Source organism: Carassius auratus, chromosome 40, assembly GCF_003368295.1.
Source record: "Carassius auratus strain Wakin chromosome 40, ASM336829v1, whole genome shotgun sequence".
In the NCBI taxonomy this organism is placed as follows: domain Eukaryota; kingdom Metazoa; phylum Chordata; class Actinopteri; order Cypriniformes; family Cyprinidae; genus Carassius; species Carassius auratus.
The window spans coordinates 6,913,158-6,926,229 of NC_039282.1; the positions used below are offsets into that span (position 1 = coordinate 6,913,158).

A 13,072-nucleotide genomic window follows, 5' to 3' on the forward strand; every position below is an offset into this window, starting at 1 on the left:
TAATCCTTAGGGGAACAATAGGGCTCTTCGCCCCTTCGGGCTTGAGCCCTAATTAAAGAAACTGAACACAATACAACTAAACCAATCAAAACTATAAACAAACTAATGAACTAAATTCAAAAGTAACTAAATTTAAACAAACTTAACTGAATTAAACTAATGTCAAGTGAGCTAAACAGAAGTGAAATTAAGTGAACTAAAGTGATCTAAACTGAAATCAACTGAGCTGAATGTATATTGAACAAGTCAAATAAGCTAAAATGAATTTAAATTAAGTGAACTAAACTGAAGTGAACTTAACTGTCAACTGAGCAAAACAAACTGAACTAAAAGTAATTGAACTAAACCCAAGTGAGATGATCTGAATTGAGCTGAAGTGAAATAAAGTGAACTGAAGTCACTGATCTAAATCCAAGTGAACTTGAACTAAACTAAACAGAAGTGAACTTAAACTAAACTAAACAGAAGTGAACCTAACTGAAGTCATCTGAGCTAAAGTGAAGTAGAGTGAAATGAAATAAAACACACAGTGAAGTGAACTGAGCTCAATTGAATTGATCTAAATTGAAACCCAGACGTCATCTGAGCTAAACACAAGTAAACTGAACAAGAATTTAGTGAACTTAAGAAGTACTGAAGTCAACTGATCTGAAGACTACTGAACTAAACTGAAGTGAATTAATGACACTTCTCTGAAGTGTACTGAAGTAAAAAACAGATTTCATGAAAGGCAGGAGACGTACCCAGCTCATCTCCTGAGGAGAAAATGGCAGAGCCCAGACGAGAGTTGTAGTGGCTGTTAGTGAAAGCGGTGAAGCTGTGCTGGAGCCGACGGTGTCTGAGGTAAAGCACCACCAGGCCTCCACACACACCCACCAACAGCAGGAACAACACTGGAACCACCACCGCCGCCACGTCTTCTGATTTACCTGACTGAGATGAGGCATCACTAGGCCCTAAAAGACGTCGAATGCGTCAAAATCAATATCTGGCTCCACAAATGGCCATAGAAATACAGAAGCCAAATGTTTAATGTGTAAAAGCTCATGCCTGCTGCTTTGCCCAGCTCATCATATAACAGCACTGCCGCCTCTCCACACAGCTGGTTGTTGAGCAGGCAGCGCACCCGCACTGAGAACGTGTAGTTATGACCCACCATCAGGTTGCTGATCCTGAAGAACGTCTCCGTTGTGTTACCCAGACTCTTTGTGGAGTTAGTGACACTGTCATGCATGTACACCTCATAGCCCTGAAGAGTCAGACCATCATTAGAGATACAAAAGGAAATGGGGAAAAATGACAAAAAGGAAAGTCATTTCAGACATGGATAAACCTCTTGTTAAAAGATAATAAAACATTTTCTTTGTGCCGATGTGCACCAACACATCATGCACAATAAGACTAGAAATGCTCATTAACTGAGAAAATAGAGTCACATGTTGATTTCATGTTGACGTTAAGATTCTGGTTTCTAACCCTGCTCTCATTGAAGGTCCGGTCCTTCACAGCCACGCTCTTCCAGAAGAGAAACACATGATCCTGTTCTTCTAAGATCTTGAGGGCCTCAGGCGCAGGCAGAGGAACTTTGTGGGAAAAATATACATGCATAAATATACAATGCAGCAAGGAATTGTGCATATATTAGAACTACACTACCATTCAAAAGACCATATACCAAAACAAACAAAAAAAGGTTTAAATACAGGCCTGTGGCTCTTAATTTCAATAGCATTTGTATAAAAACTATATTCACTGAATGTAATTAAAAAATTGAGAATCGAATCAAATCGAAAGCTTGTGAATCGAAATCGAATTGTATCGGGACATCTGAATTAATACCCAGCCCTAATCAGTACAATGATTTTTCAAGAAAGTAATGTTTTATTCAGCATGGATGCATTAAATTGATCAAAAGTGACAGTAAAGACATGAATAATGTCATATCAGGTGCTTCACCGTGCACCACAATGTATGCTGGCCATCATGCCCTAAATTACGTTAAAAGGTTTAATTACAGTAAAACTAATATAAAAATTTTTTGTGTTATTCCTTATTTATAATACGTTTCAGGCAAGAGAAGAGACGGCTCTACCGGTGTTGAGTGTGTAGCTGGCCTCTTTGCTCATGTTGAGCAGCCTGATGGTGATGCTGTAGCGTCCTCCAGGCTCCAGGCCCTTCAGAGTGTACTCCACCGTGTTGTTTTGAGTCGACACCTTATAGTCCTGCTCCGTTTTACGAACTGTATCTCTCACGTGCACTGCATACGTCTGATATATACACACACAACACAGAGATGCTTGAAAAACCCCATCTTGACACATAAGTAATGTTTTTATTATTAAAAATGGACAGTCAAACACTTGGCTATGTGGTCATACCAAAGGACTGCTGGGAGAATCATACGGCGGCTGCCACTTCAGAGTGGCCTGTGTCTTATCCACTCGCACCTTGTGTAGATTTCGAGGTGGAAGTCGGTCGTCGGGGATCATCTTCACTACAGCGTAGTCAGATGGAGGCCCGAGGTAAGGAATGCTCACCCTCACCTGAGAAACAAACACATAAACCCTTCATTATGGTGCTAAAGTGGATCTCTAAAGTGAGGAGTATGAGGGTGTAGACGAACCAGGAAGAGGTACTGCTTGTCGCTGTCTACCATCACAGTCAGACTGGTGGAGGTGGTGTTCACCCTGTGAGGTCTGCGGTACAGATCCAGGAAGGATGTGGCGTAGAACACTCCATACATCTATAAAAACATAGACGGGTTACAATTTTGTCTTTCTAGACACAAAGGACCCATCAGGGAAATTTCAGCAAAATGTTGCTTGTCCAATGTCTATTTCAATTGCGTAATGATGTACAGTATAAAGCACAACTCACACAGTTGTCACCTTCACATCAAGATGCTTTTGCTTGGTCAACGCAGCAAATTTGGGTGATTAAACCCGATGCGAAATGTGCATGGGGTAATATTTTCCCCCTCACAGCAGATTCCCAAATGCATAGATTCCTATTGAAATTCTGTTTAACAATGGTAAATGTGACTGCACCTTTAGCTTTTAAAAATTAATGCTTTCCTTGATCTCATCCTGTAGTGTTCATTGTCTTTTATTTTCACACTTGTAAATAAAAAAGCGCAAAGTTTCTATGAATTCAAAGCAAATTTTTGTAAAAGGCTAGTTTATTTTGTAAAAGTGAGCAACTTAATGGACTCACTTTTCTTGTGACCAACTTAAACACAAAGGGAAATCAAAGGGAAATTTTGCAATGCAATGCAAGCAATGATAAATATGACTACACTTTAAATATTTCTAAGTTATAAAGCCAAGAACAATAAAGATAAAGATTTACTTTATTAGCAATCACACAAACACACAACGGACTCTGCTATTGTTTTACATTTACATACCTTTTTTTTTTTGGACTATAAGTCGCACCTGAGTATAAGTTGCATCAGTCCAAAAATACGTCATGACGAGGAAAAAAACATATATAAGTCGCACTGGACTATAAGCCACATTTATTTAGAACCAAGAACCAAGAGAAAACATTACCGTCTACAGCCGCGAGAGGGCGCACTATGTCTTCAGTGTAGACTACAGGAGCACTGAGAAGCATAGAGCGCCCTCTCGCGGCTGTAGACGGTAATGTTTTCTCTTGGTTAATTTCTCTTGGTTCATGTCAAATTAATTTGGATAAATAAGTCGCACCTGACAATAACTCCCAGGACCAGCTAAACTATGAACAAAAGTGTGACTTATAGACCAGAAAATACGGTATATAACCTGTGTTTGAATGGGCCTTTAGTCTCACCTCAGCTTGAGGGCCGGTCCAGCTGCACTCTACAGCGGTCTGGTTGAGCGCCAGGGCCTTCAGTGACGGCTGGGCAGGTCTGGTGCCTTTGGTCTGCTCGCGTATCAGAGCAGTAGGACTGTCTCCATCATCCGTGCGAGCCCAAACCGCCACCTCGTACACCGTCCCTGCTGTCAGGTTAGAGGCTGTACAGAAAACAGCACACGCATTTAATACAGCTCCAGAAATGCTGACGGATGTTTGATGACTGTGAAGTGTTTTACCTTTCAATGTCCCAGAAACAGTGAAATTCCAGCTCTCCTTCACATGTTCATCAAATACCCACGAAATGATGACAACATAGTGCTTCACCTGACACAGAGAGAGATCAGTATTATATTTAAATTAGGAGGAGGTCATAAACGCAACCCACACACAGAAAAAAAGCAAACCGACTGACCTGGACTTTATAATCACCGGTGATGGACAAAATCATGGAGTCTTCTGTGATGCTGGTGATCTCAACAGCAGGAGGAGAGAGAGCTGGAAGACACACACAAATATTAAGAAAACTGTTTACAACATTGATAATAAATGTTTCTTCAGAAGCAAGAAAAAAATCTTACCAACCCCAAACTGAATGGTAGTGTATGCACATTTCATATCACATGTTAAAATTCTTTTTTTTAATTTTTTTTTATTGAATCTTACTATCCATTATTTAGAATGCCTAATTTTATAAGCCGGAATGGCCTTATACTATGAGAAGGCCCTGTCTCATTATTATTAATGATACCACATTACTTTTCCAGTGATATTAAATTGCAGATACAAAATTATCTTTTTATATTTATGCTGTTAAGGGAGTTTAAATGACACTCAATAGGTTTCAACCATCCTGTAAGATCAAATCCTTGAGAGTAAGTGTCCAGCAGGGGGAGCTAGCGCTCCTCTGTGAATGTGTCTTTTGCGTTTAAATAATTTTTGATACCTTTTTGAGGAATTATGGATTTAATATCGGTCCAGTTTCCCAAGCCTCTGCTTGTGACAGCAGCCACCTGACAAATAATAGAAGGTTAGAAAAAGCTATGATCCCTAGAAGCATATGTGAAGCAACTTCATGCAGGTTTTTAGGGTGTCTCACCCTGAATCTGTAAAGCGAGCTGGGCTGCAGGTTCTGCACTTCTGCATTAGTGCTGGTGCTACGTTGGGAATACCACTCCGCACTGTCCTCTTCACTGTACTCCACCTGCACAACACACACACACGAGCTGGTTAGATATAAGTATGGGTTGATAAATGCTAGTAAATGAAGTACTCAAGGCTTTTCACTCACAATATACTCCCTGATGAGTCCATGTGCTTTATCAGGTGGGCTCCAGGAACACAGTACTGTCCCGTCCTCAGCGTTGTCAGAGCTCAGCTGCAGATTCTGCGGAGGGTCCGGCACTGCCACACAAACACAGTCGTCAGCATATCTCTTCCATATAAATCTGAGTTGTTCCATGAATCATTTTAGAGACTGTGCTGCTAAGACAGACTTACATCCTTCTGGTGTGCGTAGTGTGAGAACTTCATTGGTCTTGTATTGTTTGCTGAGACACTGAGTCAAAACTTTCACCTGGTAGGTGGTGTCCGGCTTCAACACGGTAAGAACAGCAGTGCTTTTATTGCTGTGTGTGTCTATGGACGTCCACTGCTGGTCACCCACCGGCCTGGAAAATACATACAGCTTTACATTACAGACTCATGTGGACTTGACACATTTACTGTTGTGTGTAGATCATGGGTTCCTTATATACAGTATAAATCTAGTATGGCAGATTAATTATAAAACAAATTAAATGTTTTGCTGCCAGGCCATCAGCCCTCCTATGTCCCATTTAATTAAATTTTACATATATATATATATATATATATATATATATATTTTTTTTTTTTTATGTCGTATTCTATTTTTGTAAATAATAATAATGGTTAATTGGTCTTTTTTAAATTCAAAGTAAAAAAATAAAACTTAAAACAAACAAACAAAAATAAAACAATAAAAACAAAACAAAAAATAATAATAAAGGTTAATTGGTCTGTGGTTTTTGGTACAAAGCTGAAGTGGTCCATCGCCTGAAAAAGTTAAAAAATAAATAAATAAATAAAGAACAATGGTCAAAGAGCAAACAAAGAGGTCTGTTATTATTATTTCTTATTTAAAATAAGCCACCTGAGAGAGCTTTAAATTTAATTTAAATATAAACACAACAAAAAATAAAACCAAACCAAGCCAAAACAAAATAAATAAATAAATAAATAAAAGCTAAGTGGTCTGTTTTTTTTTTTTTCACAGTTCAATTTGTCCGCCACTTGAAAAAGCATAGAAAACTCAATTTTTAATAAATTTAAAGCATGAATTAATACCTATAGTTGATGACAAAAGAGCAGGAGGATGCAGACATATTTTTGGGCCTTGACCATGTAAGTGTCACAGCTCCAGAAAAGTTGACACTCCACTGTAGATTCTGAATCTTGTAGACCCTCAAATCCACTGAGAAAAGGAAAAACGGTGAATCACCAAGAGGAGTCAGATTTCAACGGCAGATAGACCATGAACGCCCCTCGGTGTCTCACCAGTGCAGTTGTCCTCGTCACTCCGGTCAGAACAGTCTATGAAGCCATCACACCTCTCGCTGTTCAGCACACAGGCCTCGCCGTCCGCACAGAGAGTCCCATCCACACAGAGCAACGGACCGTGAGTGGCTGGAAAACAGGGAGTTCTGTTTAAATTGACAGTTTTGAGATTTGACAGTGTATGGTTGTCTTACAGGCACTTACGACAGTTGTCCTCATCAGACCCGTCCTGGCAGTGAGGCTGTCCATCACAGCGCTTCCAATCAGCAATACAGACTGGAGGTTTCAGGCACAGGAACTGATCTTTAGTACAGCTGCCCGATGGAGGAAGAGTTGCCACTGGAGTCACTGAGCCTTTGACTTGAAAGAGAGACAGAAACAGCAGAAACCAAAATGATAAAGTATAAAAAGCATTAATATTCGGTTTTTTTTTTTATTGAGGTGAGATCTGAAATCAGTTAAGAAATTCACATATTAATTACAATAAAAAAAAATAATAATAAATAAATATATTTAAAATAAAACGTGTGGTTGGAAACAATTTAAAAATTTACTTTATTTTTTTTATAAAAATAAATAAATACATAAAAGTAGTATGGAAACAACTGACATTCTTTTATTTCATTAATATTTTAATTCTATTTTTTATTTGTATTTTTTTAATGTCATCATTATTAAGTGATAACACTCAATAGTATTAAGTGAATTGCATAAACTGTGAAAATGATATTATCGATATCGATATTGCGATGTACGAATCCACAACATAGTCACATCGCAGTATGTGCGATGTAGGCTGTCATAGTTGATCCGTTATTCAGAGAGAGAGCGCGAGAGAGAGAGCGAGAGAGAGCGAGAGAGAGAGAGAGAGAGAGAGCGCGAGAGAGTGCGCGAGAGAGCGCGAAAGAGAGAGAGAGAGTGCCACGGCAGCACGCTCACTGTTTTCAAACATCATCTGATTTCATAACGCAATATATATCACAGAAAAATAAAATATCGCAATGTCATTTTTTCCCAATATTGTGCAGCCCTATGCCAAACATAATTAAAAATAAGAATTTAATTTGATTAAGCTTAATTTATTAATGCAAGAAACGTTTATTTAATTGTAGCTAAAGAATTATATCATCAATATATACATGTACATTTTTATATAATATTTTGTGATGCTAAATTTTACAAATGGCTACTTTATATATTTTTTTCAGGATTCTTTGAATAATAAAAGGTTCAAAAGAACATGTATACACAAACATATAGAGAGACAGAGAGTGAGAGCAAGAGACTCTTTCACAAGCCATATGTTTGACACCCCTAGTATCGACTAGGAAAAGAGAAGAGGAAGCACCTGTGGGACAGCCCACTTCATCGCTGCCATCAGGACAATCAGCGTAGCCATCGCACACCCAGCTGTCCACAATACACACGCCAGAACCACAGCGGAAACGATTAGGAGCACAGGTAGCTGGACCTGGATCAGGTGTGTGAGGAGCTCGGCCACCTGATCACAGACACAACAGAATTCATTCTAATTAAACCACTGAGCATTTTCTTTATAGGTTCTGACTGGGCAAGAACACAGTGTTCTTGACTGATTTGTGTACCTGAGCATTGGGATTCATCAGACCAGTCACCGCAGTCATTTTCTCCATCACACTTCCACCAGGCGGGCACACAACGGCCGTTCTTACACTCATACTGAAAGTAATGCGAGCAGCCTGGCTCATCGGTCGGGGACGCTGAAACAGAAAGCACGCAACTCATTAGTAAACACAAAAACAAGATAAACACCACTTCCTCAAAGTTGTCCCAAGTACGACTGGACTGGACCTTATTAATTGAATGCTCTGACTGAAAGTCTATAGTCTTGCACAAGCAAAATTCTGTCTAAAGAAGTTTAAGCTCCCGCTCACCACAGTTGGCCTCATCAGAGTAGTCGCCACAGTCGTCCATGCCGTCACACTTCCACTCCAGGGACACACACATTCCATTGGAACACTGGAAGCTGTAGCCATCACATGTTTTCTCAAACTCAGGGTTCGTTGCTGTGGAGGTGTAGAAGAACTAATCAAATTACAAAACATTGCATTTGTGCTCTACCCAAGGTCCACAATTAGGACTGTCAATCACGATAATTAATTAAATTAATTACACGATATGCCCATAAATCAATCAAATTAAGTTGAAAGTAAGTGCATATCAATTTTCGCGGAGAAGCTATTATGAATAAATTATGACACTATGAATTACATACAATATTGTAGCAGACAAGGACAGCATATGAGAAATAAGAAGCAATACACTGCAAAAAGTGGCGAATATTTTAAAAAACACAGAAATGTAATAATACATAAACTGCATTTCTATTTCTTTATTATCAGTAAGAGTTTTTATGAATGCTAAATAAGAGAAACTAAATAAGAAATGTATACTAAAATAATAAATATTCAATTGAACAAACATGAAAGTTGATGTTTCAAATGTTACAAAAGATTTCTATTTCTAATAAACACTTGAACTTTCTTTTCATTAAAGTATCTTGATAAAATCTATCACTGTTTTCACACGATGCTTAGACAGCAAATCCATTCACAATAATAACTTTACTGATAATAATGAGAAATATTTTTTGAGCAGCAAATCGGCATATTAGAATGATTTCTGAAGAATTATGCGACACTGAAGACTGGAGTAATGGCTGCTGAAAATTTAGCTTTGCATCACAGAAATTAATTACATTTTATAATATAATAAAATAGAAAATTATTTGAAATTGTAATATCAAACAAATACAGCACTAGTGAGAATAAGAGAATTCTTTCTAAAAATTATTATATAACAAAACTCGTAAATAGTATATTTAAATTAGATTAAATAATTTCTCAAGGAATATCTTAAGGAATTAAAATTCAGGTAAATGGTCATAATTAAATTTGTACATTTATTTCTACATATTTGTATTTATTAATATAATTATTTGCACTTAATTTACATGGACAGTCCTAGTCAGAAACACATAATGGGCCTTTTGGCAAATTTTTGGACTCACAGCAGCCAGCATATGTCGGGTCCTCATCAGATCCATCGGTGCAGTGCCGGGTACCATCACACACCAGAGACTGGAAGAGACACTGTTCTCGGTTTCTGCACACAAACTCCATATAGTGTGCACAGAGTGGACCTGGAAAAACAGATCCGTTTTATTTCTCTAGTTCTAATTGCAACACAGCAAACAATACCATTTATTTAAGAAAGCAATACCGCAGTTTTGCTCATCAGCGCCTCCTGGACAGTCCTCCACACCATTGCAGTGAGCACTAGCGGGCAGACAGGTGCCATTAGAACACAAGAGGCCGTTGCACTTCTCTCTACCTGAAGGACAAAACCGAAAGTTACACAAAATTATGCATGAGTGAGCAACATGATGAGAGGAACTGATACTGATGCATTTGGTCTTCCACAGAAAAAAAGAAAATCCAATGGTTGACACTGGCATGAGGGTGAGTAAGGCAGTGTTTGAGACTGACCACACTGGGCAGGGTCCTCGTCTGAGCCATCCTGACAGTCGTCATCTCCGTCACACACCCAGCGCTGAGGAATGCAGTGACCCGTCTGACACTGGAAACTACTGCTCTCACACGTGTGGTGACCCACTTTATGTGACAGAACGAAGAAGAGAGAGACATTGAGGATGTAGATGTGATGTATTTCACTGCGTATTTCTTCTAAATTTGTCTCTTTTCTCTCACCAGTACAGTTGGTCTCGTCTGACCAGTCCCTGCAGTCGTTGTCCCCATCACAGCGCCATGCGTCCCGGATGCACACACCTTTTGCACAGGTGAACTCTCCTGGGCCACACTTGTGAGACACTAATAGAAAGCAGATACAATATAAGCACTGCATTTATGTTAGTTTACAAACAGAATATCCACATTTTCTTCAATGCAGAAGTAAGCCTATGGGGGAAACATCCGGTTCATTAGCCGCTACAGGTAAATAACGAGGAGAATAACAAAGTGCAGTACACGGTAAAACTGTTTGCACTAAAAACCAGTGTGTTCATAATAAATTCTAGTGGTCGACCGATATTGGTTTTTTTGACAGCCGATGCTGATACCGATATCTTGGAAAGCGGGCGAATATTTAAGACATTTTAAATATGAATTTAAAATGTCTTAAATTCATATTTAAGAGATTTTAAATAATTTTACAATGGATTAAAAAATTAATGTGTAAAATAAACATACTTATACTTTAGATGACAAAATATTTTTCACAAATAAATAATTAATTAATACAAATATTTTAACAAAATTAAGTAAACACTGTAACCAACAAGGCACTCAGTATCCTGGGAAGTTTGTGTGGATTCAGAATCATATTTTTCAAATAAAACCAGGGTAACACTCATTTTACATACAGCGCACATAAAAAATGACGTGAATATGACAGTGGGCAAATACATAAAGCGCAGCATAATTTGAAATCATACGTTAAAGGTTTAAAGCATTCAATTCACATGGACCGACCATCACACAGAGAACGTGTGATACAAATTCACACTTCACAAGATCTCACAGCTAAATTCATCTAAGATTGCAAGGTTTGTGTAATTAAAAGTTCATTAGCCATTCACTGATTTGTTTAAATTATGTACATTTTTTGCTTAATGCTGACGGCATATAATGTTTAGCTTTCTATTACTAATAATATAAAAGCAATCGTTATTATACCCGTTGTATTCTTGTTAATTCCTTTTGTTTAACCGTTCTATCTGATTATTAGACAGGCTTCTATCTGTATTAGACAGAACTGTTAACAACGACAGTAAACAAGAGTGATAGTGTGAGCACTGTGTGCTAAGGTGCTGAGGTTATTAGTGCCTTCAAAATAAAAGTCTGACACGCTATCAAAATAAAAGAACACATCAGCCAAGCAGAAAAACGTATCGACTGATACCAATATTTGAAAAATGCCAAATATATAACGTTTAGCTTAAATTATTAATTTGAATAAACAGTGTTCATAAACCGCTGCTGAGGTAGTATTCTCAAGTGAAGCGAATTGAGGCTTGGACCCAGTGCTTCTTACGTCATCACTAAACAACCAACTGTAGGTCAACCACTAATTAAGACAACACATTAAAATAATATAATAAGACACATCATCTTTCAATAACAAGCAGTAAACTGTTTTGTTCAGCTAAAAATAGCTTGACAGAGTTGACGCAGAGTGGATTCAGATTAGACTGGAAGCCAGAGAATTTACAAATGTCCCTTTTTTTTACGACAAGAAAGAGGTGGATAGCTTAAATAAAAAGGTGATTACTTTTCAATTCAAGTAAGACCCATAGTTAAACAGATGAAAGGTTTAATGCAAAATGTAAATCTTGTAAAAAAATTATTAAAGCATGTTTTAACACGGTTTACAATAAATTAACAGGAAAAAAATATTCATTAACAAATTGTATTTATATACAGCATTATAATACTTTATACATATAAACAGCATTAATAAAAAAAAGTGTGCAAATATGAATCATTTGATCAGATCTGAACTGTTTCATGGAAAGAAAAAGTTTTAACTGATTGAAACCTGCTTGCTACTAAGTTTAATTCAGAGCATTAATAATTCAGATGATTATCTATATACTATTGTTGTATTTATTAATATTTTTAATTATCTTTTATATTTTTTATTTTATTTAGTTTTATCAATTTTGTCATGTGCTTTTATCATTTTCACCTTTTAAATAATTTTTATAATTGTACAAAAATAATATATTTCTATTCATTTTTGGTTTATTTTTTTATCTCACTTTATTCAATTTAGCTCTTCAATTTCAACTTATTTCAGTTAGTTGCCAAGGCCAAAAGTGAATTAAATCTGAATATTTATAATTCAGAAAAACTATAAAAAAAAACATCACCAAATTGATTTATTTTTATTTTTTATTATTTGCAGTGGCAAGATGGGGCATGGTCTTTAAACTGGTCTGTAATTTATTCTTTAGGAAAGTTTAAATTAAATTAAATTAAATTAAATTAAATTAAATTAAATTAAATTAAATTAAATTAAATTAAATTAAATTAAATTAAAATGCATTTAGCAGACACTTTTATCCAAAGTGACTTACAGTGCATCCAGGCTATCAATTTTTACATATATCATATCAAATATGAATTAAATAGCGAATTAAAATATTGCAATGCTGCTTAATTTTATAAATCACCCACAAAATCATCTCAGATAGTGTATAGTGACTATTTGACATATAGCTCTAAATACAAACACATACCACAATGCTCCTCGTCGCTGTTATCGCCACAGTCATCCTCATGGTCACACTTGAAGGACTGTGGAATGCAGGAACCCGAGGCCACGCAACGGAACTGGATCACAGAGTCACAGGAAGTGGTGGCTGCAGAGAGAGACAGATATGAAGCACAGAACATACACATTTCTCTCGTTTTATATGAGCCAGGGCATATGACGTGACTCACGGCAATCCTGTTCATCGCTCATGTCGCCGCAGTCGTTGTCACTGTCACACTTCCAGATGCTGCTGATGCATTTCCCATTAGCACAGCGGTGCTGGTTTGGCAGGCAGGTGTGTTCTGATGGGCAGAAAGAGTCAATAAAAGCAAAAATCCATTTCAAC

At 37.2% G+C, this 13,072-nt stretch overlaps 1 protein-coding gene across 1 annotated transcript in view; it reads right to left on the bottom strand.

Annotated features, from left to right (window-relative positions):
- Positions 1–13,072, bottom strand: part of LOC113058419 (sortilin-related receptor-like) — a 55,414-nt gene that overhangs the window by 7,095 nt on the left and 35,247 nt on the right. Inside the window, exons 23-47 of the mRNA XM_026226313.1 lie at positions 12,915–13,028; positions 12,710–12,832; positions 10,161–10,280; positions 9,939–10,064; positions 9,673–9,783; positions 9,461–9,592; positions 8,325–8,456; positions 8,016–8,150; positions 7,760–7,912; positions 6,616–6,771; positions 6,412–6,540; positions 6,202–6,328; positions 5,335–5,504; positions 5,126–5,238; positions 4,934–5,038; positions 4,781–4,847; positions 4,250–4,332; positions 4,074–4,161; positions 3,811–3,995; positions 2,624–2,743; positions 2,379–2,543; positions 2,093–2,267; positions 1,477–1,583; positions 1,051–1,249; positions 744–956 (exon numbers count right to left, since the gene is read on the bottom strand). Of these exons, the coding sequence (XP_026082098.1) occupies positions 744–956; positions 1,051–1,249; positions 1,477–1,583; positions 2,093–2,267; positions 2,379–2,543; positions 2,624–2,743; positions 3,811–3,995; positions 4,074–4,161; positions 4,250–4,332; positions 4,781–4,847; positions 4,934–5,038; positions 5,126–5,238; positions 5,335–5,504; positions 6,202–6,328; positions 6,412–6,540; positions 6,616–6,771; positions 7,760–7,912; positions 8,016–8,150; positions 8,325–8,456; positions 9,461–9,592; positions 9,673–9,783; positions 9,939–10,064; positions 10,161–10,280; positions 12,710–12,832; positions 12,915–13,028 (3,348 nt within the window). The remainder of the gene's footprint in view (positions 1–743; positions 957–1,050; positions 1,250–1,476; positions 1,584–2,092; positions 2,268–2,378; positions 2,544–2,623; positions 2,744–3,810; positions 3,996–4,073; positions 4,162–4,249; positions 4,333–4,780; positions 4,848–4,933; positions 5,039–5,125; positions 5,239–5,334; positions 5,505–6,201; positions 6,329–6,411; positions 6,541–6,615; positions 6,772–7,759; positions 7,913–8,015; positions 8,151–8,324; positions 8,457–9,460; positions 9,593–9,672; positions 9,784–9,938; positions 10,065–10,160; positions 10,281–12,709; positions 12,833–12,914; positions 13,029–13,072) is intronic.